Source organism: Phoenix dactylifera, unplaced genomic scaffold (assembly GCF_009389715.1).
Source record: "Phoenix dactylifera cultivar Barhee BC4 unplaced genomic scaffold, palm_55x_up_171113_PBpolish2nd_filt_p 001000F, whole genome shotgun sequence".
NCBI classification, from domain to species: Eukaryota; Viridiplantae; Streptophyta; class Magnoliopsida; order Arecales; family Arecaceae; genus Phoenix; species Phoenix dactylifera.
In genome coordinates, this window is record NW_024068354.1 from 38,425 (window position 1) to 65,652 (window position 27,228).

The window sequence follows — 27,228 nt, forward strand, 5'->3', positions numbered from 1 at the left end:
TGCTGGTGGTCCAAACCGAGAACGATTGGCACAGCGGTGTGAACGGGGTTCCATTTGAGTTGCCTTGGTTGGTGTTGATTGCGCTCCACCTTCCACCGGAAAACCTGCAAGCAAGCCTCGCACCACCACTGGGGTAGTGAGGGCCCTCCGACGATCAAGTCAGAGGAGATTGGAGGAGAAGGAGAGATAATAGTAGCAAGTAAGAGAATGCTCTGGAAGTTCTTGCTTACCCCCCCCTCTCCTCCCCCCAGCCGCATATATACCAGGCTGGGGGGTCTTTCAGGGGGGTTCGTCATCGTGGGGCACGATGGAGCTGTCACTGACACGGCCGTTACAGGGCATCGTGGGGCAGCGCTGGGTACGGCCATGACAGGGCGTAGTGGAGCTCCGCCTTGTACGGCTGTTACAGGGGATCGTGGAGCAGCGCCAGATACAACCGTTGCAGGGAGTAGTGGAGCAGGAGGCTGCGGCGTGCCTCTGGGGAATAGCCTGTCGTTGTCGAGAGATGTCCGACTCGGGGTCGGGCTGCGGAGACGAAGATGTCCGACTCGGGGTCGGATTGCTGGATCAAGGGGCAGCCGACTCGGGGTCGGGCTGCGGAGACGAAGATGTCCGACTCGGGGTTGGATTGCTGGATCAAGGGGCAGCCGACTCGGGGTCGGGCTGCGGAGACGAAGATGTCCGACTCGGGGTCGGATTGCTGGATCAAGGGGCAGCCGACTCGGGGTCGGGCTGCGGAGCCGAAGATGTCCAACTCGGGGTCGGATTGCTGGATCAAGGGGCAGCCGACTCGGGGTCGGGCTGCGGAGCCGAAGATGTCCGACTCGGGGTCGGATTGCTGGATCAAGGGGCAGCCGACTCGGGGTCGGACTGCGGAGCCGAAGATGTCCGACTCGGGGTCGGATTGCTGGATCAAGGAGCTGCCGTAGTCTTCCTGGGCGCGCGTGCCGGTCACGTGGGGCATGGTGGCTAAGTTCCCCCGTAACAGTTCCTAAGTCACGATGTTTTATTTTGCTGCGAAAACTTATCCTATGGATTTTTGTAGGTCTCTATGAGTCACTGATGGAAGAGATGAATGCCATGGATTCCAATTTGAATGCCAAGTACTTCTAAAATACAGTTATATCCTTTTACTTCCAGAATTTAGCGGTGGTGGAAAATGTTCATTACGTTCCTACTAGTGAACTCTATAAACTACATATGCTCAAAAAATCCTCTTAATACTCAGTAAAATCTGATGATATGCCTTGCATATTTCTTCAACCATTGGTACTTGTTCTATTTCTCTTTGATCAGTTGATGCCTAAAGAGGAATGATTGCTTATGTAAATAAGCGTCAACAAACAGATTTTGCTAATACAGGCCCAATTATTCCTTGATTTTGCTAATTTTGTTGTTTCAAACCTTGCTTATAAATAATCATTGTCAGGTGGAGGTGGAAGCACGTGAGATTCATGGACCCAAGCTGGCCACTGTCTCCACTCTATAGGTAAGAAAAATGAGACTGTCCCACTAAATTCGCGCGCGCATGCATGCGCATGCACGCGGAGAGAGAGAGAGAGAGAGAGAGAGAGAGATGCATAAAGCTAAAGTAATCCTTAACGAACTCTAATGACTTCAATTGGACATTTGTCAAAGGTGCTATTGAGTGAATTTGTAAGGACCCGTGCGGGCGTGTGTCCCACATTGGTTATTCGCTGGGTAGATCTTGGGTACTTATACAGGATCAAGGAACTCAAATATTACCTTCCGGCTAGCCATTTTGGGTGACGTCCTGGGTTGTTACAAATGGTATCAGAGCAGACCCGGCCCATAACCTATGTGGACTAGGGAACACTCCAGCACGGATCTATTGGGGCTGACCACGGGCCAATCGTGTTGTTTGTGATTAGATTTGAATAGATTTGAACCCTTAGCCTGACGAGAACGTTAGGGCTTGAACGAGAGGAGTATGTGAGGATCCGTGCGGGCGTGTGTTTAGTCCCACATCGGTTATTTGCTGAGGAGATCTTGGGTACTTATACAGGATCGAGGAACCCAAATAATACCTTCCGGCTAGCCATTTTGGGTAAGGTCCTGGGTTGTTACAAATGGTATCAGAGCCGGTTCGGCCTATAACCTATGTGGATTAGGGGACACTGCAGCACGGATCTATTAGGGCTGACCATGGGCCTATCGTGGTGTTTGTGATTAGATTTGAATGGATTTGAACCCTTAGCCTGATGCGAACGTCAGGACTTGAACGGGGGGAGTATGTGAGGACCCGTGCGGGCGTGTGTTTAGTCCCACATGGTTATTTGCTAGGTAGATCTTGGGTACTTATACAAGATCAAGGAACCCAAATAATACCTTCCGGCTAGCCATTTTGGATGAGATCCTGGGTTGTTACAAATGGTATCAGAGCGGACCCGGCCCATAACCTATGTGGACTAGGGGACTCTGCAGCACGGATCTATTGGGGCTGACCACGGGCCAATCGTGGTGTTTGTGGTTAGATTTGAATAGATTTGAACCCTTAGCCTGACGAGGACGTTAGGACTTGAACGGGGGGAGTATGTGAGGACCCGTGCGGGCATGTGTTTAGTCCCACATCGGTTATTCGCTGGGTAGATCTTGGGTACTTATACAGGATCAAGGAACCCAAATAATACCTTCCGGCTAGCCATTTTGGATGAAGTCCTGGGTTGTTACAAATGGTATCAGAGCGGATCCGACCCATAACCTATGTGGACTAGGGGATACTGCAACACGGATCTATTGGGGCTGACCACGGGCCAATCGTGGTGTTTGTGATTAGATTTGAATAGATTTGAACCCTTAGCCTGACGAGGACGTCAGGGCTTGAACGAGGGGAGTATGTGAGGATCCGTGCGGGCGTGTGTTTAGTCCCACATTGGTTATTCGCTAGGTAGATCTTGGGTACTTATACAGGATCAAGGAACCCAAATAATACCTTCCAGCTAGCCATTTTGGGTGAGGTCCTGGGTTGTTACAAATGGGGTGTGAAGTCCAATAGTCCCACATCGGAAAGACTCGTTCCAGAGCCTGGGCATATGAGGTGGGTGTCTCTAAATCCTGTAGACGCGATTTGGGTGGAAAACAAAATCGGGGAGGGGTCTGAGCGGTGTGTGCGACGCGCATGCGGGCCCCGGAACCGGACAATTTCTGGTAGGGGAGCCCCGTGTTCCCCCCACATGTGGCTCCCACGTGGGCACTGGGTGTCGCACGTGCCCCGCGCTAGCGGAGGCGTGACATTTGGTATCAGAGCTGATGACGGCTCTTGTCCGATGGTGGAAAGGGTGTGAGGCCCAATAGTCCCACATCGGAAAAATTCGTTCCAGAGCCCGATCATATGAGGCAGGTGTCTCCAAATCCTGCAGACGCATTTTGGGTGGAAAACAAAATCGGAGAGGGGTCTGAGCGGTGCGTGCGACGCGCATGCGGGCCCCGGAACTGGACAATTTCTGGCAGGGGAGGCCCGTGTTTCCGCCTCATGTGGCCCCCACATGGGCACTGGGTGCCTCACGTGCCCCACGCTGGTGGGGGCGTGACATTAGGTGTGAGGCCCAATAGTCCCACATCGGAAAGACTCGTTCCAGAGCCTGGACATATGAGGCGGGTGTCTCCAAATCCTGCAGACGCGTTTTGGGTGGAAAACAAAACCGGAGAGGGGTGAAGGACGCTTGCGTGAAGCTCCGAAACCGAACAATATCTGGCAGGGGAGCCCTGTGTTCCCCCCTCATGTGGCCCCCACGTGGGCACTGGGTGCCTCACGTGCCCCGTAGAGGCGGGGGCGTGACATTTGGTATCAGAGCGGACCCGGCCCATAACCTATGTGGACTAGGGGATACTGCAGCACGGATCCATTTTCGCTGACCACAGGCCAATCTTGGTGTTTGTGATTAGATTTGAACCCTTAGCCTGACGAGGACGTCAGGGCTTGAACGGGGAGAGTATGTGAGGACTTGTGCGGGCGTGTGTTTAGTCCCACATCGGTTATTCGCTGGGTAGATCTTGGGTACTTATACAGGATCAAGTTCAACTGTTTCCTCCTACTTGATATCTTTTGCTATCTTTTGCAGCAGAGAGGATTTTGTGGAGCAGCGTTCTAAGAAAACCGACTGTTGGACAGTGGCTGTGAAGAAACAGAGCAAGGGCGTGGAAGGCTATCTCTTCAGCACTTGATGGCAGAAGAGCTTCTGGCTCTGGGCCTAAATAACTACGGTTTTGTGATAATTTGTCCACTGTTCAGTTTCTGATGCGATCAGACAAGGGTAAGTAAATTAGAGAAAAGGTGAGGAAAAGGAACATTTGAGACTAGCCTGAGAATTCTTTAGAAAGAAGCTTGCCTGATAGCCTTTTAGAAGTTAAACAACAATTGCCTTGCCGTTTTACATGGTTGCACTCACTCGTAGTTATCTGTTTCTTTCGATAAACAAATTATAAATTAGCTCAAAACAAATCATTTCATGAATCGGTTCGTTCTCTTGCCTTTTTCTGGGGAAAAATTCTAGAATTCGAAATATATCTCAATTAAACACATGAATCAATAAAAATAAATTTTGTCATCGTATTTCAAGTAAATGCAATTTATTAAGAGAAAGGCAAAGGCTAGGAATTGTAAGGCAAAAGATTGCGATGGAAGGGACAAGCAAAAGGCGCTTACACCTAAAATGGTATAAATTAGTTTATTTTCTACAATTGCAGAAGCTTTTCCAACTATGTTGCAACCTGTAACTTTTCCTGCGCAGAATTTGGCTAATGACCTCCAATCTAACGAACAGCGACACGTATTCAGCTCATTATACACTACTGCTTAAGCAAAAGTTAAAAAGATAATTTACAGGATCAACTTTGATGCAATACAAAATACAAGTTTTACTGATTCCCTAGGAAAACAATGGTTAGTTATGCAATTAAGAGTTACGGCATGTATTTTAACTCATCAAACTCTATTTAAGCAAAAGCTGAAAACCTAGATAATCATACATGAATAAGGGAAATAATTTTTATTAATATTCTACACTTCCCATCAAACTCAGTCATGCGTTATTTTTTAATATTACACTGAGACATCCTGTGCAATTTCTCGATCAGGTTGGAGGCATGGAAAACCCCATTTTGGTTGTCATCGGTTCAACCATGGATCGCTACAGATGTTAGATAAAGATGCTTCTTCTTTCAGCTGCCATCCACAAATGGAATTTTTGTTGCAGGCTTTAAAAGAAAATTTTAAATTCTTGATCCAAATCGTAATAAAGTCCACGGGGTTCAGATTTCTGTGAATCTGAAAGCGGCTTCCGCCTAAAGGCTGAACCATTTATTCCGTGCAACCGCTAAGTGAGTTTTTTGGCCGCTCAAAATAAATCTGCAGCTGCTCACCCGTTCCGACTAACTGAAAATTCTTACACCATACTGATGAGCTATAGTTTGATTTTCATCCGATGTGCTTTTAAAGATAAAAGTTCCATCACGATATTTTTGATTCAAGCTTTTTCCATTAACCCAAAAGAAGTCATTTGCATTTATCCAATTTGCTTATAGTATCTATGAGCAAATGATGATGATCATCATCAGTTGCTTTTGGCATCTAAATGTTATTCTTTAGTGGGAAAAGGAATAAAAAGTCTCGAAATGTTCTTGCTATTGATTTTCTCTTTTGAATCTGATGCTGTCCCAAAGGTGAGATGTTGTTCCCGAATTCCCTAAGAACTTCGGATAAACTTATCCCAAAGTTTAGATGCTGTCCTGCAGTTGAATTTTAATTAATAAATTTTGGGGAAAGTTCCTCACTTCCTGCATTCTTGCCTCAAAAAATGAAAATTCCATGGCTATTGCTGAAGGAAAGCATCAGATTCTCTTAATTATTATTTCTGATGATGGAAAGCATCAGAATTGAGCTCTTGTTCGGGAGAGATAAAGGCCTCTTCCTCTTCCACTAGGCTCCTCCATTTGACCGTATTGTCTGAAACCTTATTCCTGTGAGGAGTGAGGGAAGGAGAGATGGCTGAGTCTCTCGTTTCCAATGTTGTGTCTCAGCTTGCCAACCTTCTCATCCAAGAAGCTGTTTCCTTGGGTGGTGTGCGTGATCAGATCGAATGGGTGAAAACACAACTCGAGCTATTGCAAGGTTTCCTCGAAGATGCAGACTCCAGAAGAGAGCGAGGAGATGCAAGAATGGAGATCTGGATAAGGCAGATGAGAGGTGTAGCATATGAAATAGAAGACGTCATAGGCACCATCAAGTACATGGGCGAGAGGCGACACCAAAGGAGAGGCTGCATGGGCTCCATTTCAAGGTACTCTCACAAACTTTGTGAATTGATTACCCTCCATAAAATTAGTTCCAGAATCAAGCAGATAAAGATCAAGATCCAGAGTATTTCCCAGAGCACAGTAAGCTATGCCCTTGCCAATCCAGGTCAAAGTAGTGCAGTGTATGAAAGTTCGCAATCACTCAGACAATCCTCTCCTCACTCTGATGATGATGACATTGATGTTATAGGCTTCGAGAATGATAAGAAAGAATTAGTGAGCCAATTGCTTGATGGGAATGAGAAAACACGTGGTCTAATTTCTATAGTGGGTATGGGTGGGCTAGGCAAGACCACCCTGGCAAGAAAAGTGTATAATGACCCTGCAATTAGAGAACATTTCGATACCTTTGCTTGGGTTTCAGTTTCTCAGAGCTACCGAGGTATCGAGCTACTGAAGGACATCATGGAAAAAGTAATGGAAATCAAAAAGAAAGAAGACTTAGAGCAGATGGGTGAAGAAGACGTGAGACAGACACTCCGTGATTTCCTAAGAGACAAAAAGTATTTGGTCGTGATGGATGATGTATGGAGAGTTGATGTTTGGAGAGAAATGCAGCGAGTCTTTCCTGATGAGAACAAAGGCAGCAGAATACTGCTTACTACCCGTGAGATGGAAGTTGCAAACCGTGCCAGGTCACGCTTTCCTCCATATGAACTGCACACTTTGAACGACGCACAGAGTTTGGAACTCTTGTGTAGGAAGGCATCTCCATCAAAACAAGAAGTCCCCACTGATTTGAAGGAATTGGCCCAGACGCTTGCAAAGAGGTGTGGGGGACTTCCTCTTGCACTGGTGGCGTTAGGGGGCCTTCTGTCCGGGAAAGATCCTAACTATGATGCGTGGTCGAGTGTAGCTCAGAGCATGGATTGGGAAGACAGTGGAGATAGGCAGCAGTGCTTCAATATAGTGGGTTTAAGTTACAATGAGTTGCCATATCCGTTAAAACCATGTTTTCTATACATCGCTGCGTTTTCAGAGGACTCCATTATCTCTGCTTCCAAATTAGTTAGGTTGTGGGTCGCCGAAGGATTCATATCCCAAGAGCAGACAAGGACAATGGAAGAAACTGCTAGGGACTGGTTGCAGAAGTTGGTCCAGAGGTGCATGATCCAGGTTGTCCAGAGAAGCAAGGCTCGTGGGCGGGTTAAGAGCATACGCATCCATGATATGTTACGTGACTTTGGCCTATCAGAAGCCAGAAAGGATGAATTTCTTCATGTTTGCAGTAGTGGCGACATGGCAGTATCTAATGGTATATCGAGTCATCGTGCAGCTTTCTACAATCGTATAAATGATGAGGTTGCTGTTTCCTCACCACATCTCCGCACGTTGCTTGGCTTCAATTTAATTTTGACTAGTGCGGAAAGATTTTTGAATGGGTTAAACTTATTGAGGGTGCTGGATCTGGAGGGCGCAAGAGATTTGAAGGAATTACCAGAACAGATCGGCAGCATGATTCATCTACGATACCTGGGATTGGGAAGGACTGGTTTGAAGAGACTGCCATCCTCCATCCGACATCTTCTAAATCTGCAGACTCTAGATGTGAGAAGAACAGATATTTTGTGGCTTCCAAAATCATTTTGGAAAATCCGGACACTGAGGCACGTATATAATAATATACATATGTTTCTAAGCGCACCGATAAGTGGTGATCAGAAGAACTTGCAAACTCTGGAAATCGAGGACTCTCGATTTGGTATGGATGATATGTATATCGTTCGTCTACTAGGCGTAAATTTCATCAAAAATTTGGTTACTACACCAGGCTTTACTAAGGAGGCGATTGAGAAAGCATGTCGGAGAATGTTTGCTGAATCACTCAGAAAAGCACTTGACAAAATGGACAGCCTCGTCTCGTTGGCTCTGATTTTCCCCGAACGTATAATCCCTGGGGGCGTCCTTTTCGCACGGGCACCAAACCTGCACCAGCTTCGTTCGTTGACACTGTATGGACAGTTGTTACTCAAACAACAGCAGCAGCTCCCAGACAGCAGTCAATTCTCGCCAAACCTCACCAAGCTCAAATTATCTTATTCTCTTTTGGAGCAAGACCCAATGCCGGTGCTGGAGAAGCTACCAAACCTCAGTTTTCTTGGACTGGTAGTAGATGCATACGTAGGGAAGAGCATGTTGTGTTCTTCTGCTGGTGGCTTTCCTCGACTGCACCACTTGATATTATACCATCTCACTAATTTAGAGGAATGGAGATTGGAGGCTGGGACAATGCCCAGCCTCACCCACTTAACTATCATAGGATGCAAAAAGTTGAAGAAGCTTCCTGACGGATTGCAGCATGTGACCACACTTCGAGAACTGAAGCTGATTCGAATGCCCCGTGAGTTCAATGACAGGATCAGACATGAGGTCGGACACATCCCCTCCATTATTTTTCAAGACGAGCTTGATGAGACATAATATCACCAGCATCTGTAAGTCACTCCCTCTCTCCTCTATTTCCTCTATTATATCCATCCCTAGAGATCCTACTAATGGAATAAATTTCTTGCATGATTGAATGCACTCAAAGCTTGTAATTGTAGCATGCTACATGTTTGACATAATATCGTGCAGAATATTGTGATTTATTTCTCTCTGATCTTTGAACATTCTAATTGCTGAAATTCTTAATCTAAAATTCTTTCCCTTATCTAGCTTAAGAAGATAAAGCATTGAACTCAACCAAGTACTGCTGATCTTACTGGAGATTGATCTTCACTATTTCTGGTTGTTTTTTATCAAATACAAATAGTTGGATGACAGGATGTGATAACTCAATCCACCTCTTATAACACCTCAGGCATTAAGACACTGATAACACCATTCATAAACCTGGGACGGCCAAGAATAGTTAGAAAAAGTAGAAAGTAAACATTGAAAAACTCAGAATATGTACTCTAAACATCAGGGAAAAATGATTGTTATTACGGTCGGTTGTGATACTATGACTCCTTTAACGTTATCTTTTTTATTTAGTCAAAAGGTGGTAACCCACCAATCCAACAATTGATTGTTAATATGTGCTTATGTAAATGACACAGTAACATGCACTAATTCTCTTATTGCTTTCATTTTTTAAAGCTCCAATCATGACTTTATCTACCTAGATGTGTTAAAAAAAATTGAATTCATTGGTAGAGAAAATCAAAAATTTGGAATATTCTATTTAATGTAGACATTTCCGGTTAAATGATTGCAACAGATTTGGCACGACTCTTCTTTGACAAATCATTGATAACTTTGTAATTTCAAATATAATGCCAACTACTAGTATATTGTCGGTACTTTAGTAAATCAAAATGCACCCTTCATTTAGAATCCACAATGTGGGTAAAGATGGATATCATTGAAAGAATCTTGGTTCTCGCTAGTTTTGAGTTTTTTCTCAATTCAATGCATCAAGGAATTTATTTCTAGTTCCTTCTAAAAGGCTGGGTTTTTTATTTATTTGCTAAATTTCTACTGTGCCAAAGGTTGCCTATGCTTTATGAACTATCTAAAAAAGAATCGAGCAAATAACTTTATCATTTCCATCTAAGTTAAGTAACAACTGTGGTGTTTCTTGTCTTGCAGGGTGATTACTTTAATTGGCGTTAGCTGAAGTGATGATCGAGTGAATAAGGTTCTCTGGCTTTCTTTAATATGTACAAGGCAACACTTCTAGCTATTTCTTATGCAACCATGGAACTCTTGATTGTATTAGTTCTTATTTTTCATTTCCACATAATATGTTTCTTTAGATTTGATGGAATTTTTAATTTTCTGTAATATATTTCAAATGCTTTTTCCTAGCGTCGGCAAAAAAGAGTCGGCTTTTTCTAATTTTACTGTAGTGATCTTCAATATCCGTCATTAAAAAGATGTTCGTTCAATCTGTTGAAGTTTCTCTGTGTCAGCGAAAAACTTCACCCCTTAAGCTGTCGTTGAAAAGCACTATCTTTAGATTGTTATGGGATTGATAAAAAAATCAAAATAACAAATAGGCAAGCTGCATTAAAGATACTGTCTTAAAGATAGTATTTTCTCTGCTAAGATCGTAATCCAAAAATTTACATGCAGCTACTTGGAAAATCTGCCTCTAGGATAGGATGCCCGACTCTAATCTTTGATAGCCAAGAGAATACAAACAAAGCACAACAAAACAAGAAAGAACGAATACATTTTACTTTTTTCTATTTTGCCAGGTTTACACAGCAACTTAAAGGTTATTATGCAAGAGACATATCCCCTTTTTCTTTTCTTTTTTTCTTTTTTTTTTTTGGTGGAAACGACAGTTTTATATAGCTCTAACCTGAGTACATCCTGCCAGATTAAAAGAAAGTAAAGAGTACAACGGAGGAGGTAAATCTCCTATGGAGGTCTAGATGATCTTCCCGGAGTGCCGGGCAACAAAGAAGGCGACCCAGTCGGCAGCACTGTTCGCCTTCCGAAACATATGTAGTGCCTAAAAATAGCTCATCTCCTGCGCCAATCTGGGAATCTAATGAATAAGAGGGTAACCATCCCCATAGCTATCCACTCCCCGAACCCATTCAATCACCGCAGAGGAGTCTCCTTCGAGGCATATACTCTTAGCACCCAGTATCCGCCTCGCATAAGAGATATTCTCCCAGGCTGCTCGTAGCTCGACCCCAACCACCGTGAGTTCGGGCGTGCGACGGCCACCAGCTGCTATCAATCTGCCGAGATGGTCCCTGATCACAAAGCCAACACCTCCAGACATCCCGTCCACCGATATACTACTATCAAAGTTCACCTTAAGATGACCAAGGGGTGGGGGCTCCCATAAAACAAGAGCGAACCTAGACGCTGTGACAGCAAAAAAAGAGCCCCAGATGTCCCTGGCCATCCCAGAAGAGAACATAGCGGTAGCAACGGTGACTTCCCCCATATGAAGCAAAGCTCTATCCACCACCATTCTTGGAGGTAACCTTCTGCCCTTGAACAAGCTTGCATTCATGTCCAACAATATATAGTAAGTCAAGTATACCCATAAAATCCCCGCCTCGATAGTCGGGCTCTGCATAAAAACTCTCAGCTGATGAATCAGGTCCTGCGCCGACTCCACCGATTGGGGCAGAGGAACATGTGACTTGCTCCATATCTCCTTAGCCATAGGACACCACAGAAGTACATGATCAGCAGTATCTCCTTGCTCGGTATCTGTGCACACCGCACAACACTGAGAGATCCTCATCCCTCGTCGGGCTAACAAACATCTAGTCGGTAGGCAGGTCCATGCCACCTTCCATATGAAGAGTGCCACATGCAGGTGAAACCGCATCCTCCAAATCCATCCTCCTTCTATCTGCCGGACTGGCTCTGTAGTCAGCAACACCTGAAGATCCCCTTCGTATGACGCCCTTTTGGCGGAGAGAAACAAATCAAGGTTCTTTTTAGATTGTTGAGTGTAGAAGACCAGCAGTTATTAACTTCTAGGCAAGATGACCACCTATAAAAACCTGCCCGAAAGAAAAGAAAAGAAAAAAAAAAACGAGCAGCATGAGAAAAAGATGCCTGCGGATACCTTGGTTCCACGAATGAGGCATCTACTAAGGAAGATGCCCATTACCCTTCTTTTATTTTATTCTTTTTAGAGAATACTACAACACATAGGAGGGGGTGGCGCGATTGCCCCGAAGTGTTTGGCGATGATCTCTGATCGATCGTGCTGCCACAACCCCGTGTAGGGGTCGGTGAGAATGAGAGAGAGAGAAGGTTATGTATTTTAAAAAAAATCTTGTAGAGAGAAGATAGATTCCACGGCCATTGGTGACAGACAGCATCCAGACCGAACTTCTTTCAGGAAGATCCGAGGAGAGATGGCTGAGATTATTGTTGCTCATGTGGTGTCTCAGCTTGCCAAGCTTCTTATCCAGGAAGTTGTTTCCTTGGGTGGTGTGCGTGATCAGATCGAATGGGTGAAAACACAACTCCAGCTATTGCAAGGTTTCCTCAAAGATGCAGATTCCAGAAGGAAGAGAGGAGATGCAACGATGGAGAGCTGGATAAGTGGGATAAGAGGTGTAGCCTATGAAATGGAAGATGTTATAGACGCCATCAAGTACATGCGCGAGAGCCGACACCAAAGGAGAGGCTGCATGGGCTCCATTTCAAGGTACTCTCACAAACCTTGTGAATTGATCACCCACCGTAAAATTAGTTCCAGAATTGAGCAGATAAAGATCAAGATCCAGAGTATTTCCGATAGCAGAGATAGATATGGCATTGCTAATCTAGGTGAAAGTAGTGGAGTGGACGACAGTTTGCAAGCACTGAGACAATTCCCTCCTCATTTCTCCGACGACACTGATGTCGTAGGCTTTGAGGATGATAAAGAACAATTAGTGAAACAATTAGTTGATCCGGAGAACAAAAACTGCAGTGTAGTTTCTATAGTGGGTATGGGTGGGCTTGGCAAGACCACCCTCGCAAGAAAACTACATAATGACCCAGCGATTAGAGAACATTTTGACACCTTTGCTTGGATTTCAGTTTCTCAGAAGTACCGAGTTATTGAGCTACTGAAGGATATCATGAAAAAGGTGATGGGACTCACAAAGAAGAAACAAAGAAATACAAGAATTACACTAGAAGAGTTAGAGCAGATGGGTGAAGAAGAAGTGAGAGAGCAGCTCCGTAACTTCCTAAGAGACAAAAGGTTTTTGGTCGTGATGGATGATGTATGGAGTGTTGATGTTTGGAGACAAATGCATCACATCTTTTCTAATGGAAACAACGGGAGCAGAATACTGCTTACTACCCGTAAAATTGAAGTTGCAAGACATGCCGAGCCATGGATTCCTCCACATGAACTGCAGCTTTTGAACGACGCACAGAGTTTGGAACTCTTCCGCAGGAAGGCATTTCCACCAAATCAAGACGTCAAGACTGAGCTGGAGGCATTGGCCCAGAAGCTTGCAAAGAGGTGTGGTGGACTTTCTCTTGCACTTGTGGTGTTAGGGGGCCTTCTGTCGAGGAAAGATCGTAGCTACGACACCTGGTTGAGAGTAGCTCGGAGCATGAAATGGGAATCTAGTGGAGATGGCAGGAATGCCTCCGTATATTGGGCTTGAGTTACGATGACCTGCCATATCCGTTAAAACCATGTTTCTTGTACATCGCTGCGTTCCCAGAGGACTCAACTATCTCCGCTTCCAAATTGGTTAGGTTGTGGATCGCCGAAGGTCTCATACCACAAGAGCAGACACAGACGATGGAAGACACCGCAAGGGACTGGCTGGATGAGTTGGTGCAGAGGTGCATGATCCAGGTTGTGGAGAGAAGCATGGCTCATGGGCGGGTTGAGAGCATACACATCCATGATATGCTGTGCGACTTTGGCCTATCAGAAGCCAGAAAGGATGGATTTCTTCATATTTGCAGCAGCGACGACAAGGCAGTATCTGATGGTATATCGTGTCATCGTGCGGCTTTCCACAGTCGTATAGATGACGAGGTTGCTGTTTTCTCACCACATCTCCTCACTCTGCTGGGCTTCAATTTAGTTTTGAAAGACAGTACTGCTGCGGAAAAATTTCTGAATGGGTTAAACTTAGTAAGAGTGCTGGAGTTGGAGGGCACAAGAGATTTGAAGGAGTTACCGAAACAGATCGGCAGCATGATTCATCTACGATACCTGGGATTGAGAAACACTGGTTTGAAGAGACTGCCATCCTCCATCCGGCATCTCCTAAATTTGCAGACTCTGGATGTCAGAGACACAGACATTTATTGGCTTCCAAAATCATTTTGGAAAATCCGGACGCTGAGACACGTCTATATTAATATACTTGCATTTCTAAGCGCCCCAATAAGTGGTGATCACAACAACTTGCAGGCTCTGCAAATTGCAAACTATGTACGTAATATAAATGTCATCAGTCTTTTCAGCCATATTCTAGCCATAAGATTTATCAAAAATTGGGTTACTACACCTGGCTTTACTGAGGAGGCAATGGACAGAACATGCGGCAGAATGCTTGGAAAGTCGCTCGGAAAAGCAATCGAGAAAATGGACAGCCTCGTCTCCTTGACTCTGGAATTTTCACTTATCCCTGGGGGAATCCTTTTTGCTCATGCACCAAACCTGCACCACCTCCGTTCGTTGAATTTGTTTGGGCGATTGTTACTCAGACCACAGCAGCAGCTCCCAAACAGCAATCAGTTCCCACCAAACCTCACCAAGCTCATATTATCTTACTCTGAGTTTGAGCAAGACCCAATGCAAGTTCTGGAGAATCTGCCGAACCTCAGACTTCTTGCCCTAAAAAGAAATGCATACGTGGGGAGGAGCATGTCGTGTTCTTCTGCTGGTGGCTTTCCTCGACTGCGGCACTTGATATTAACGACCCTCTATTATCTAGAGGAGTGGAGCGTGGAGGCTGGGGCGATGCCCAGCCTCACCCACTTAACCATCGATTGGTGCACGAAATTGAATATGCTTTCCGAGGGATTGCAGCGCATGACCACCCTTCGGGAGCTGAAGCTGATTGCTATGCCTCGTGAGTTCAATGACAGGGTCAGAGATGAAGATGGGTACAAGGTCCGACACATTGGCTCCGTTACTTTTGAAAATGAGCGTCATTGACATGATATCACCCATACATGAAAGTCACTCCCCCTCTCCTCCATTTTCTCCCCGTGTTGCGTGTTGTTTCAATATCTCGAGGATTCTACTAATGGAATAAACCTCTTGCAAGATAGAATACACTCAAAGCCTGTAATTGTAGCAATTCACATGTTTGACATATTTCAATGCAGAGTGTTATGATTTGCAGAGCTTTATAAAATCTTAATAGCTCAAAATGGCATTCTATGCAATTATGGTGAATAAGGCATTTTATTTCTTTCTGATCCTTGAACATTCTAGGTGCCGAAATTGTGGTTGACTTGCAGAACTTTTGATGCAGAAGTTAAGAAACTGATTCTAAAAAAATTCTTTCCCTTCTCTAGCTTAAGAAAACAGAGCATTAAACTCAATGAAGTACTGCTGATCTTCCCGGAGATTGATCTTTACTATTTTTGGTTGTTTTTTGTCAAATAAGAACAGTTTGATGACAGGGGCAATAACTCAATCCGTATGCACTAAAACGCGGATAAGACCATTAATAAACCTGGAAATTACATATAAAATATCATGCTGCACACGCTAGCTTTATCAGCTCCTCTGGCAAGTGTCACAGAAAACTACAAAACTGAAGAAGTTCTTTGTTGTCTTCCTTGTTTAAAGCTTCCATTCAGCATCACATTAATTGCACGTGTGATAGCTCATTTGGTGGGCTTGTGATTGGATGAAACAAATGCTTTGATGTGAGTTCCTATCATAAACATCTCGAAAGAATAGCGTTCATGCGGCAGACACTAAAATGGGTTTTAAAACATGGCTGCATTTCTTAGACCCAATTTCAGACATAAGCAGTTCTTGTAACTGCTATTTAACCATTACTGCCTGCCAAAAGGCTTTTGATGGAAGGTGAGACTGTATCATTAACCTGTTAGAATAATTTCAAAATATGGGCTTACACTGATTGCATATTTTGTTTTATAAAACGGGTTAGACGTATGGCTCAGAATGGTACTATGGTTAAGCCCAATATGATGTGTGATCATTTTGTTTTATGGGCTTTGGTGCACCTTGGATGTATAGGATTGAGTCCTATTTATTGTGGTACTTTTGGTATGTAGGCCAGGAAACCCAATTAGGGTTATGGAGCCTTTAATGGGAAGGCTCCTCTATGTTTCCTATATATAGGCTAGGTCCCCCTCTCCTCTCCATATGGTTGATAGCTTGCCCCATTGACGGCTATCTTTTGTGAGGAGCAAGGAAGGGAAGATCCAGCCGCTATTATTCCAGGTGATTGAGGAACGTATTCAATATGTCTTCCGCAGGTATATCTCTTAAACTTGAATACGGTATTATTTGTGATTCTAAATCTTAGCATGTTATTATTTATGTCTGACAATTGGTATCAGAGCCTCCATGCTAGGATTAGAATCCTTCATATATAATTATTATTTTATCTGGATTTATAGATTTTATGCATTGGTGAATGGATCTTCTGCATAAATCGATCTTCCATTGATAATTAAATATCTAGTTTTATTTTATTTTAGATTTGAATGAAATATGATTATATATGATTTTCGGATTTAAAAAAAAAAAATCACTGTTCATCTTCTTCCCTTTCCTTCCCGTAAGCTTTTCTTCCATGAATCAAAAAAAAAAAAAAAAAAGGGAAGGGGAGGCAAGGCCTCCCTGGACTCGCGTCCGGCCTCCCCGAGAGGCGGACGGCCGCCCCACGGCGCCACAGCAGGCGGACGCCGCCGCCGCTGCGGGCCGCGGGCGCGTCCCAAGCCACCCCACGGCCGGCCGCAGGCCGTGGGGGCTTTCTTCCGGCCACCCCACGGCCGGCCGCAGGCCGTGGGGGCCTCGCGGAATCGGGGGTTTTCTCCCGGCCACCCCACAGCCGGCCGCGCGGTGGCCCGGGAGCCTCGCCGGCCGCTCGCAGTGGCCGGCGTGGGTGGCGGCCATGGATGGCAGCCGCGGGCTGCCACCATGGGACAGCCACGGGTAGCAGCCACGGGCTGCTTCCCACACACAAAAAAAAAAAAGGAGGGGAACAGCGGCGGCCAGAGGAAGAAGAAAGGTCAAAAAAAAAAGAAAAAAAAAAAAAGGGGATTTAGGGCTTTTTCCTTCTGATTGGGCTTGGTCCTACTAAGCCTAACCTGAATAGGTCCATAATTGCAAGTTGGGCCCTTTTATTTAGTCAGCCCATGTTTATTTCATTTGGCATTTTAATGGACCAGAATGGGTCCATGTTGTAGGTTAGGCTCTTTTATAAACCAGCCCAATTTTATTTAATGGACCATAATGGATTTTGGACCCGGGCTAAGAGTTAGTAGCCCATTTAATTTTTTTTTTTTAATACTGAATAATTTGAATTAGGCCCTCATGCATATTAATTATTAAATTGTTTTGGACATTTCTTGCTGTCATATATGCCTTGAATTTTGTGATTAACATTTTTTGTTTAAATCACATGTGATTTTGATTATGATTATAGCATGTTTAATGGTTATGATTTTGTCACATAACTATTATTTTGTGATTAAAATTTGTTGGGCATAAAGACTATCCTTATTTTTCCATTAAGAGAATATTTTGAAATTGAAGTGGGTGGTAGTCACCAAAGTGGCACACTCACTGATATTTATTTGATTTTCTTAAAAAAAAAAAGGAGGGTAGCATTGCATTTTGCCAAATCATTGAATGCAATATCTTGCCCGAAGGTGTTATTGTGTATGATGATTTGGAAAAAAAATGACATGAAGTGATTAATGGGATTGCATTAGCCTAGAATCATTCTTCTGCCCAAAGGTGATGGTGTTTCGAAAGCTGATGTGATTTTGTTAATTAGCTTCATGATATGTTTTAAGAGTACCTTATAGCGTGTTGTGTTGTTAGCCCAAAGGCGACTCTACAATGATGCACCGAGGCTCTTACCGTAATTAGACTTATATGTTTTTTCAAGTTGATTACGGACTATCTAATTAATAGCCCAAGTTGATTAGATAGATATGTTATCATCCATTGATTGCATGCATCACTTTTGGATGATATTAAATAAAATATGTTGTTTCCGCAGTCTTGAATGCCTCTTCCCTATCAAGCCAATTGTCTGCCGTTCAAATCTTGACTGGAAATAATTATGTGAGATGGAAACGAGACATAGAAATAGCACTGAAATCTCTTGGATTTAGATTTTGCTTTAGAGGAGCAGCCTTCAAAACCAACAGATAAGAGCATTATCGAATATAAGGCTGAGTATGTCAAATGGGAAAGAGCTAACAGGCTATGTTTGAAGATTATCAAGCGTTCCATATCTGATTCCATTATGGGTGCTATACCGGACCACGACAATGCTAAGAATTTTTGGATGCTATAGGACAGCGATTTGTTGAGTCCGATAAGGCTGAGACTGGGGACCTAATGGATAAATTTATGAATATGAAATATGATGGTGTTTGTGGAGTTAGGGAGTACATCATGAAAATGCTGCACATAAGTTCTAAATTGGAAGCCCTCAAAGTTCCCATTGCAGAGCCTTTTCTTATCTATCATATTCTTAATAGCCTTCCTAGCCAGTTTAATCAGCTTAAAGTTGCTTATAACGCCCAGCGTGATAAATGGGATTTGAATGATTTGATTGCTGTGTGTGCCCAAGAGGAGTATAGAATACGTCGTGAGACTGTTGAAACTGTGCAACTGACCCATTAGCCTTCTCAAAACAAGAGGTCTTCTCATAATCGTAAGGGCAAGTTCCATAAGGGCAACAAACCTCAGTACAATCAGCAGAACAAAGGATCTGATGGGCAGACTTCTGGTGGTCCTAAAGGAATTATGAAAAAGAATGACAAATGTAAATTCTGTAAAAAGAAGGGTCATTGGCAGAAGGATTGCTTTAAGTTTAAGGCTTGGTTGGAGAAGAAGAAGATTTCATCAGGTATCTCCTTGGTTTTGTTTTGTTTTGAGTCTTATTTGATAGATGTACCTTTAAATTCTTGGTGGATAGACTCTGGTGCAAGTATTCATATCACTAATTCCTTACAGGGATTAATAAGGAGACGGAGGCCAAGTGAGAATGAAGTGAACCTATGCGTTGGAAATGGAGTTCAAGTTAAAGTTGAGTTTATAGGAGCAGTGAAGTTATCCTTGGAGTCTGGTTTTTCTTTTATTTTGGAAAATATATTTTTTGTACCGACGATGAGACGGAATTTAATTTCTGTGTCAAAGCTTGATCAGTCTGGATTTTCTTTTAAATTTAGTAATGGAATGATTGAACTATTTTATGACTCTCGTATGGTTGGATATGGCATTTTGTGTGATGGTTTATACAAATTGATTTTGGCTCCAGTTAATGAAATCTCTTGTGTTACTAAAGTTGGAAAGAAAAGGGCTTTAATTAGTGAATCATCCTCTATATTATGGCATAAGCGTTTAGGGCACATTTCAAGAGAGCGAATGGAGAGATTGATGAAAGTTGAGATTCTACCCTCTCTGAATTTTTTTTTTTGGATTTTGACACTTCAATAGATTGCATAAGGAAAAAGTTGACCAAAAACTATAAGAAAGGGATCCACTAGGAGCGATTGTCTTTTGGATCTTATTCAGTCCAATATTAGTAGACTGTTACCTTCTACTATATGTAGGAATAAATACATCATAACCTTCATTAATGATTTCTCGTGTTATGATTATGTTTACTTGATTAATGATAAATCTCTCGCTCTTTAAAAAAAAAATTCAAGATATATTTAAAATGAAAATAGAAAAGCAATGTGGGAAGAGTATTAAAATTGTAAAATCTGATCGTTGTGATGAATACTATGGTAAGTATGACGAGTCCGATCAGAACATGGGTGATTTTGCGAGATTTTTACAAGAATATGGGATAGTTCCTCAATACACAATGCCAGGAATACCTAAGCAAAATAGTTTTTCTAAAAGGCGTAATCGGACTCTGAAGGATATGGTCAGGAGTATGATGAGTAGAACAAAATTTGCCAAAATTCTTATGGGGTGAAGCATTGAAATCTATTATGTACATTCTGAACAGGGTTCCTAGTAAAGCTATTGAGAAAACTCCTTTTGAATTGTGGACAGGTCGTAAACCCAGTTTAGCCCATTTTAAAGTTTGGGGCTGCCCAGCTGAGATTAGGATTTATAATCCTTATGAAAAGAAATTAGACCCCAAATCCACACCTGATTTTTTCATTGGGTATCCAGATAGATCAAAAGGCTACAAGTTCTATTGTCCTAATCATGGCACCAGAATTGTTGAGTCCATTACAGCAAAATTTTTAGAAAATGATGTTGGTAATAGTGAGAGCTCCGTGTTAAATAAAATTTTTGCTGAACCGGATCAAGTTGTGGTTCCGATTCCTGTTGTACAAGAAAAAGTTATTTCTCAGCCAATTACAATAGTTAATGAAGAACCTGAGCATCAAGAAGAACTTCACGTTCCTCCTCCAACACCAGTAGAGTCATTTTCTGAACCACAAGTTAGGAGATCACAAAGGAAAAGAAGGTCTGCCTTGCCTAATGACTATATTGTCTACTTACTGGAGAGTGATTTTAATATTGGGCATAATATTTGTTGCTGGTGGTCCAAACCGAGAACGATTGGCACAGCGGTGTGAACGGGGTTCCGTTTGAGTTGCCTTGGTTGGTGTTGATTGCGCTCCACCTTCCACCGGGAAACCTGCAAGCAAGCCAACTGTTGCTGGTGGTCCAAACCGAGAACGATTGGCACAGCGGTGTGAACGGGGTTCCGTTTGAGTTGCCTTGGTTGGTGTTGATTGCGCTCCACCTTCCACCGGGAAACCTGCAAGCAAGCCTCGCACCACCACTGGGGCAGTGGGGGCCCTCCGACGATCAAGTCAGAGGAGATTGGAGGAGAAGGAGAGATAATAGTAGCAAGTAAGAGAATGCACTGGAAGTTCTTGCTTACCCCCCCCTCCTCCCCCCAGCTGCATATATACCAGGCTGGGGGGTCTTTCAGGGGGGTTCGTCATCGTGGGGCACGATGGAGCTGCCACTGACACGGCCGTTACAGGGCGTCGTGGGGCAGCGCTGGGTACGGCCATGACAGGGTGTAGTGGAGCTCCGCCTTGTACGGCTGTTACAGGAGATCGTGGAGCAGGAGGCTGCGGCGTGCCTCTGGGGAATAGCCTGTCATTGTCGAGAGATGTCCGACTTGGGGTCGGGCTGCGGAGACGAAGATGTCCGACTCGGGGTCGGATTGCTGGATCAAGGGGCAGCCGACTCGGGGTCGGGCTGCGGAGCCGAAGATGTCCGACTCGGGGTCGGATTGCTGGATCAAGGGGCAGCCGACTCGGGGTCGGGCTGCGGAGCCGAAGATGTCCGACTCGGGGTCGGATTGCTGGATCAAGGGGTAGCCGACTCGGGGTCGGGCTGCGGAGCCGAAGATGTCCGACTCGGGGTCGAATTGCTGGATCAAGGGGCTGCCGTAGTCTTCCTGGGCGCGCGTGCCGGTCACGTGGGGCATGGTGGCTAAGTTCCCCCGTAACAGTAGCCCCCCACTTCCGAGCCCGGAACCAGAAGGGGAACGGGTGAAGGGAGTGATGCTTCGAGATCACCGCCATCCCTCGGAGAGGCGCGCGCGCTTCGAGCTCCCCGCCTTCTTTATAGCGTATGGCGGTTGTTGCTGACCTGGCAGTCTGAGGATTTCGGCGGACATCCTTCCTTGATGGCGTCGATTCGCCTTTGGGGCGCGAGCGACCCTTCGGCAGCCAGGCGTCCTCTGGCGTCACCGAGGCGTCACCCACCTTTCCGCCTATTTAACCGGGGGCCCTTCTCCGTCCGCCTTTCTCTTTACAGACATCTTCGAGTTTCTCCTTTACGCTGCCGTCATTGTCGTCGGACTGTTCGCTTGCTCCTCCTTTGACGCTCTCGGAGCCGTTCTTCCTTCTTTTCCGGTGAGTTGCCCCATTCTTCAATTTAAGGCTCTCCATACTTTCTCCTTTTGTATTAGTGTACTCCAGTCGTTCCGGTCCTTTCCTCCTTCTTGACCCCGTCCTGACCGTAGATTCACTGGCCATTAGGGATGGGCGAAGTGAGAGCAGACCGCATTAAGTCGGAGCTGGTCGTCGAAGACCTAGATAGGTTCGTGGCTCGATACCACCTTTCCGAGGCCTGCAATGTTACGCTCCCGGGGCCTGAGGAGAGGATGTCCCATCCTCCTCCAGGGAAGGTTGCCATCAATGAGGGCATTCTTCAGGCCGGGTTCCGCTTTCCCCCCTCGGACTTAGTTGTGCAGGTGCTTCGGGGTTTAAGAGTGGCGCCGACGCAACTGGTGCCGAACTCATGGCGCGCCCTGACGGCCTTCCAGGTTCTCTGCCGCATGCACGAGGTTCCCGCCACCCTGAATGTCTTTTGGGAATGCTACGGCCTGAACGGCCACCCCCAGGACAGAGGGTGGTGGTGCTTTGCGGCGCGGCGAGGGTGCGGCCTCGTCAAGGAGGCTCCTTCCTCCATTCACGGCTGGAAGGACCGTTTCTTTTTCATTGACGTAGATCCCTCTTGGGGAATCAGGACAACCTGGGAGACGCCGATGAAGTCCCCGATTGGCCTATCGAGGTTGTCGAGGGAGGAATCCGATGGCGTCGCCGTCTTGAAGGGGTTGGTTGCCGAGGGCCGGCTCCCCCCGGTGGCTCGCCTTATTTCCGAGGATACCTTGGTGAACGTCGGTCTGAGCTCGGTCCCCGCTGACCGTGAGCCCGCCACCATTTCTTTTTTAGCTCTTTTCTCCTCTTTCGTCTCGTTCTTTCCTTTAGTTTCTCAACCTCCGACCACCTCGTCCTTTTTGCAGAGATCGACGACGTCATGCGGTCGGACAAGGCAACGGCTGTTGGTAGGACGTCCCTACTGGAAGCAGTCCGGAGGAAGAAACGAGCTCCTCCGAGCGGGGCCCCACCGGCGAAGAAGTCCCGCCAGCCGGCGACTCCGACGCCGACAAACGGGTCCGGACCCACCGATCAGGGGGACGCCGTGGGCGCGGACCGGGAGTTGACGCTGTGTCGGCCCTCCGATGCCGAGACTACCGTTTCTCCGGAGGCATCACCCGGGCGCGCCCGAGATGGACGGGTCGGACGTGATCGGTCCCCAGCCCAGCCTTCGACTCGGTCGGCTCCGGATGATACGAGGAGGGACGCGTCGAGGCCCCGGCCGAGCGGGACCCTGTCAATTCCAGGGGCGGTCCCCGCCCCGAGCATGGTCAGCATGACTCTTCCCCAAGCGATGGGTAAGGGTAAGGCTGCAGAACCACCGTCCGACTCCGGGAAGAAGTCGGGGTCGGCCTTCACTTTCGCCGGCGCCCGAAACCTCATCGAGACGGTGCTGCTGGAGAAGGACCGCAGGCGGGTCCGGGAGATGAGGGTCCCTGACGTTGGGGCTGCCAGCTGCGTCTGTCTCATGTCGGTGAGTGTTCTTTTGGTCGCTTTCATCATTTATAGGCTCTGTTGATCCCCGCCTGACGCCCTCGTTTTTCTTATCTCTTAGCTCGCCCAGTACATGATCCGCCTGGAGGAGTGCTACGAGGAACAGGCGAGGCTTTTGGCGAGGGCCGAGAGCCAACTGAAGGCAGTAGAGGAGGGAGGTCAGGCTGCGGCGGGGAGGACGACCAGGGACCTCGAGACGAGGCTCCAGGTGGCCGAAGAGCGGGCACTCGGCTTCGTCACCCTCGAGAAGCAACTGTTGGAGGCTCAGGAGCAACTCAAGGTTGCCTCGGGTCTCGAGGGCGAGATCAAGAAGGCGGAGGAGCGGGCCGAGAAGCAGTCCCGGAAGGCTGCCGACTACCGGGAGAGGTGGGAGAAGGCCCAGCGGTCAGCCGACAACGCCCGCAACCGAACCCGGTCTCTTGAAGCCAAGCTGGGCGAATTGGAGTCGGCCTTGGAGGAGTTCCGCGAGAGCGACCAGGAGCTTCATTCGCGCCTGGAGGAGGCTGAGGCTGCTCGCATTGCTGCCGAGGCGAAGCACAAGGAGGCTCAGGCTGATCTGCTGAGGGTCTCCTCCGAGGCGGATGACCGGATTGTGGCGAAGGTCTTGGAGGCGAAGGCTCAGATTATGGAGCGGGCAGAGGCGGCGCTGGCCGAGAAGAGTGCGGAGATCGGGCGTCAGGCGGTACAGGCTTATCGTCAGTCCGCCGAGTTCACCCGTGATATGTCGGAGGCGGTACAGGCCTATCGTCAGTCTGACGAGTTCGTCCGTGACATGTCGGACGCGGGGTCTGACTCCTTTGTCTTAGGCTTCGAGGAAGGCCTGGCAAGGGTGTCGGCTAAGTACCCCGAAATTGACCTGAGTGGGATCTCCCTTCTCGACTCCCCTCCGTCGCTTCGCCTTTGGGGCGCGAGCGACCCTTTGGCAACCAGGCGTCCTCTGGCGTCGCCGAGGCGTCATTGCCTGCTGATTCTCCAACCGCCTCCCTACCCCCTGCGGACGTGCCCGGCGTTCCCGACCCGGGGGTTCCTCCAAGCTGACCTTCTGTATTTTTGTTCTTTTCTTTGTGTGTTGGCGTTTTGCCAAGTTGTATGGGTCTCGGCCCTGAAACAATGAAAGTTAATGCAAATAGAGTTTCTTCATTTCACTTTCGTCCTTCTTCTTTTTAACTCTTGGTAGCGTCTCGCTGACTCCCGACTCTTGAAATTCTTCTGGCGCTAGGCCAGGTACCTGAGGGTTAGGCCTCAGGAAATTCTTCCGGCGCTAAGCCAGGCATCCGAGGGTTAGGCCTCAGGAACTTCTTCCGGCGCTAAGCCGGGCATCCGAGGGTTAGGCCTCAGAAAATTCTTCCGGCGCTAGGCCAGGCATCCGAGGGTTAGGCCTCAGAAAATTCTTCCGGCGCTAAGCCGGGCATCCGAGGGTTAGGCCTCAGGAACTTCTTCCGGCGCTAAGCCAGGCATCCGAGGGTTAGGCCTCAGAAAATTCATCTGGCGCTAAGCCAGGCATCCGAGGGTTGGGCCTCAGGAAATTCTTCCGGCACTAAGCCAGGCATCCGAGGGTTAGGCCTCAGGAACTTCTTCCGGCGCTAAGCCGGGCATCCGAGGGTTAGGCCTCAGAAACTTCTTCCGGCGCTAAGCCAGGCATCCGAGGGTTAGGCCTCAGGAAATTCCGCTCGTTGGTCGGCCAAGGCTGGCGCAAGCCGAGGCGACCGGTCGGGGCTTCAGGCTAGTCTGCTCCCGGGATGATCATCGGGTTAGCCTGGCATCCGAGGGCCGAGCCTCAGAAAATTTCGCTCGTTGGTCGGCCAAGGCTGGCGCAAGCCGAGGCGACCGGTCGGGGCTTCAGGCTAGTCTGCTCCCGGGATGATCATCGGGTTAGCCTGGCATCCGAGGGCCGAGCCTCGGGAAATTCCGCTCGTTGGTCGGCCAAGGCTGGCGCAAGCCGAGGCGACCGGTCGGGGCTTCAGGCTAGTCTGCTCCCGGGATGATCATCGGGTTAGCCTGGCATCCGAGGGCCGAGCCTCGGAAAATTCCGCTTGTTGGTCGGCCAAGGCTGGCGCAAGCCGAGGCGACCGGTCGAGGCTTCAGGCTAGTCTGCTCCCGGAATGATCATCGGGTTAGCCTGGCATCCGAGGGCCGAGCCTCGAAAAATTCCGCTCGTTGGTCGGCCAAGGCTGGCGCAAGCCGAGGCGACCGGTCGGGGCTTCAGGCTAGTCTGCTCCCGGGATGATCATCAGGTTAGCCTGGCATCCGAGGGTTGTCAGGCCTCAGGAAATTCCGCTCGTTGGTCGGCCAAGGCTGGCGCAAGCCGAGGCGACCGGTCGGGGCTTCAGGCTAGTCTGCTCCCGGGATGATCATCGGGTTAGCCTGGCATCCGAGGGCCGAGCCTCGGGAAATTCCGCTCGTTGGTCGGCCAAGGCTGGCGCAAGCCGAGGCGACCGGTCGGGGCTTCAGGCTAGTCTGCTCCCGGGATGATCATCGGGTTAGCCTGGCATCCGAGGGTTGTCAGGCCTCAGGAAATTCCGCTCGTTGGTCGGCCAAGGCTGGCGCAAGCCGAGGCGACCGGTCGGGGCTTCAGGCTAGTCTGCTCCCGGGATGATCATCGGGTTAGCCTAGCATCCGAGGGCCGAGCCTCGGAAAATTCCGCTCGTTGGTCGGCCAAGGCTGGCGCAAGCCGAGGCGACCGGTCGGGGCTTCAGGCTAGTCTGCTCCCGGGATGATCATCGGGTTAGCCTGGCATCCGAGGGACGAGCCTCGGGAAATTCCGCTCGTTGGTCGGCCAAGGCTGGCGCAAGCCGAGGCGACCGGTCGGGGCTTCAGGCTAGTCTGCTCCCGGGATGATCATCGGGTTAGCCTGGCATCCGAGGGCCGAGCCTCGGGAAATTCCGCTCGTTGGTCGGCCAAGGCTGGCGCAAGCCGAGGCGACCGGTCGGGGCTTCAGGCTAGTCTGCTCCCGGGATGATCATCGGGTTAGCCTGGCATCCGAGGGCCGAGCCTCGGGAAATTCCGCTCGCTGATCGCGCGCCTGTCGCTTGCCGCCCGACGGAATTTCTCCGTGGCCAGCTGCGATCGTGTTTCTCCTCCTCTCCAAGCGTCGCCTGGGGAACACCAGATGGGCATTAAATGCTAATTGAGGGGTTACCTGGGAAATCGGATCGCCAGTTGCTGCTTGCGAGGAGTGTCAGTTAAGCGGCTGCGATACGCGCGTTCTTCGAGGCGGATGCGGCCTGGGCGCGAGCGGAGATATGTGGACCTAGGGGTACAGGCCACCCGGAGTGTCCTGCACAAAGAATGCGATTAAGGAGAATAACGCTTAGAAAATTGCGGGAAGATACGCCTCGAGAGCCGGATCGGCTCCGGATTCAATGCGCCCGCATTTATTGGAGCCACCCGCATCGGAACGACCGGGGGGCCGTAGTTTGGCTATAAATATTGGTGCAGGTGCGATGGAGCCTGCCAAGCCGGAGCTGTTCAGGTTGCCATGGATCGTGGGCCTCCTCTCCGGCGCATGGTTGAGAGACCCCTACCGAAGGAACGGGAGGCGCGCCCTTCGCGACTTCCGCCAACTAGCCGTTTCATCTGGGATCAACAAGGAGGTTCTTCCCGGCGGAACTCCGCTCTAGGCGTTTCATCCGGGATCACGTCTCCCCTCCTTGAAGTTCAGCCTCCCGATTGAGCTCCGCTCCAGACGCTTGATCCGGGATCGCGCCTCCATATGCTCTTCTCCCTTGTATCCCTTCTCTCCCCTAACACTGGGGAGGACCGGAATATCCCTTGGAGGTGGCGTTCCCCTGGAGGCGGCGGGAGCTTCTTCTGCGGCGGCTCCTCGTCTTTTTCGTGAGGCGTGGATGGCGCCTCTGGGTAGGAGCAGTGTGGACTTCTCCTTCATCC

The 27,228-nt window shown here is 47.8% G+C and overlaps 1 protein-coding gene, 1 long non-coding RNA gene and 1 pseudogene across 2 annotated transcripts; all 3 read left to right on the plus strand.

Moving 5' to 3' along the window:
• The first annotated feature begins 6,152 nt into the window (after window positions 1–6,152).
• LOC103699107 (disease resistance RPP8-like protein 3) lies at window positions 6,153–10,190 on the plus strand. The gene is made up of 2 exons (XM_008781160.4): window positions 6,153–8,750; window positions 9,892–10,190. Exon 1 carries the CDS (start codon window positions 6,178–6,180, stop codon window positions 8,734–8,736), a length of 2,559 nt encoding a protein of 852 aa, XP_008779382.4. The 5' UTR covers window positions 6,153–6,177; the 3' UTR covers window positions 8,737–8,750; window positions 9,892–10,190.
• Window positions 10,191–12,140: 1,950 nt separating this feature from the next.
• On the plus strand, window positions 12,141–14,908 carry LOC103721598 (annotated as a pseudogene).
• A 3,744-nt stretch (window positions 14,909–18,652) lies between these two features.
• On the plus strand, window positions 18,653–19,175 carry LOC120107747. Its single transcript, XR_005509408.1, has 2 exons — window positions 18,653–18,824; window positions 18,932–19,175. It is a non-coding gene; the product is annotated as an uncharacterized LOC120107747 (long non-coding RNA).
• Window positions 19,176–27,228: the final 8,053 nt, after the last annotated feature.

Coding starts and splice junctions, on each gene's coding strand:
- LOC103699107 (XM_008781160.4), top strand. CDS start 6,178: ATGGAGATCTGGATAAGGCAGATGAGAGGTGTAGCATATGAAATAGAA.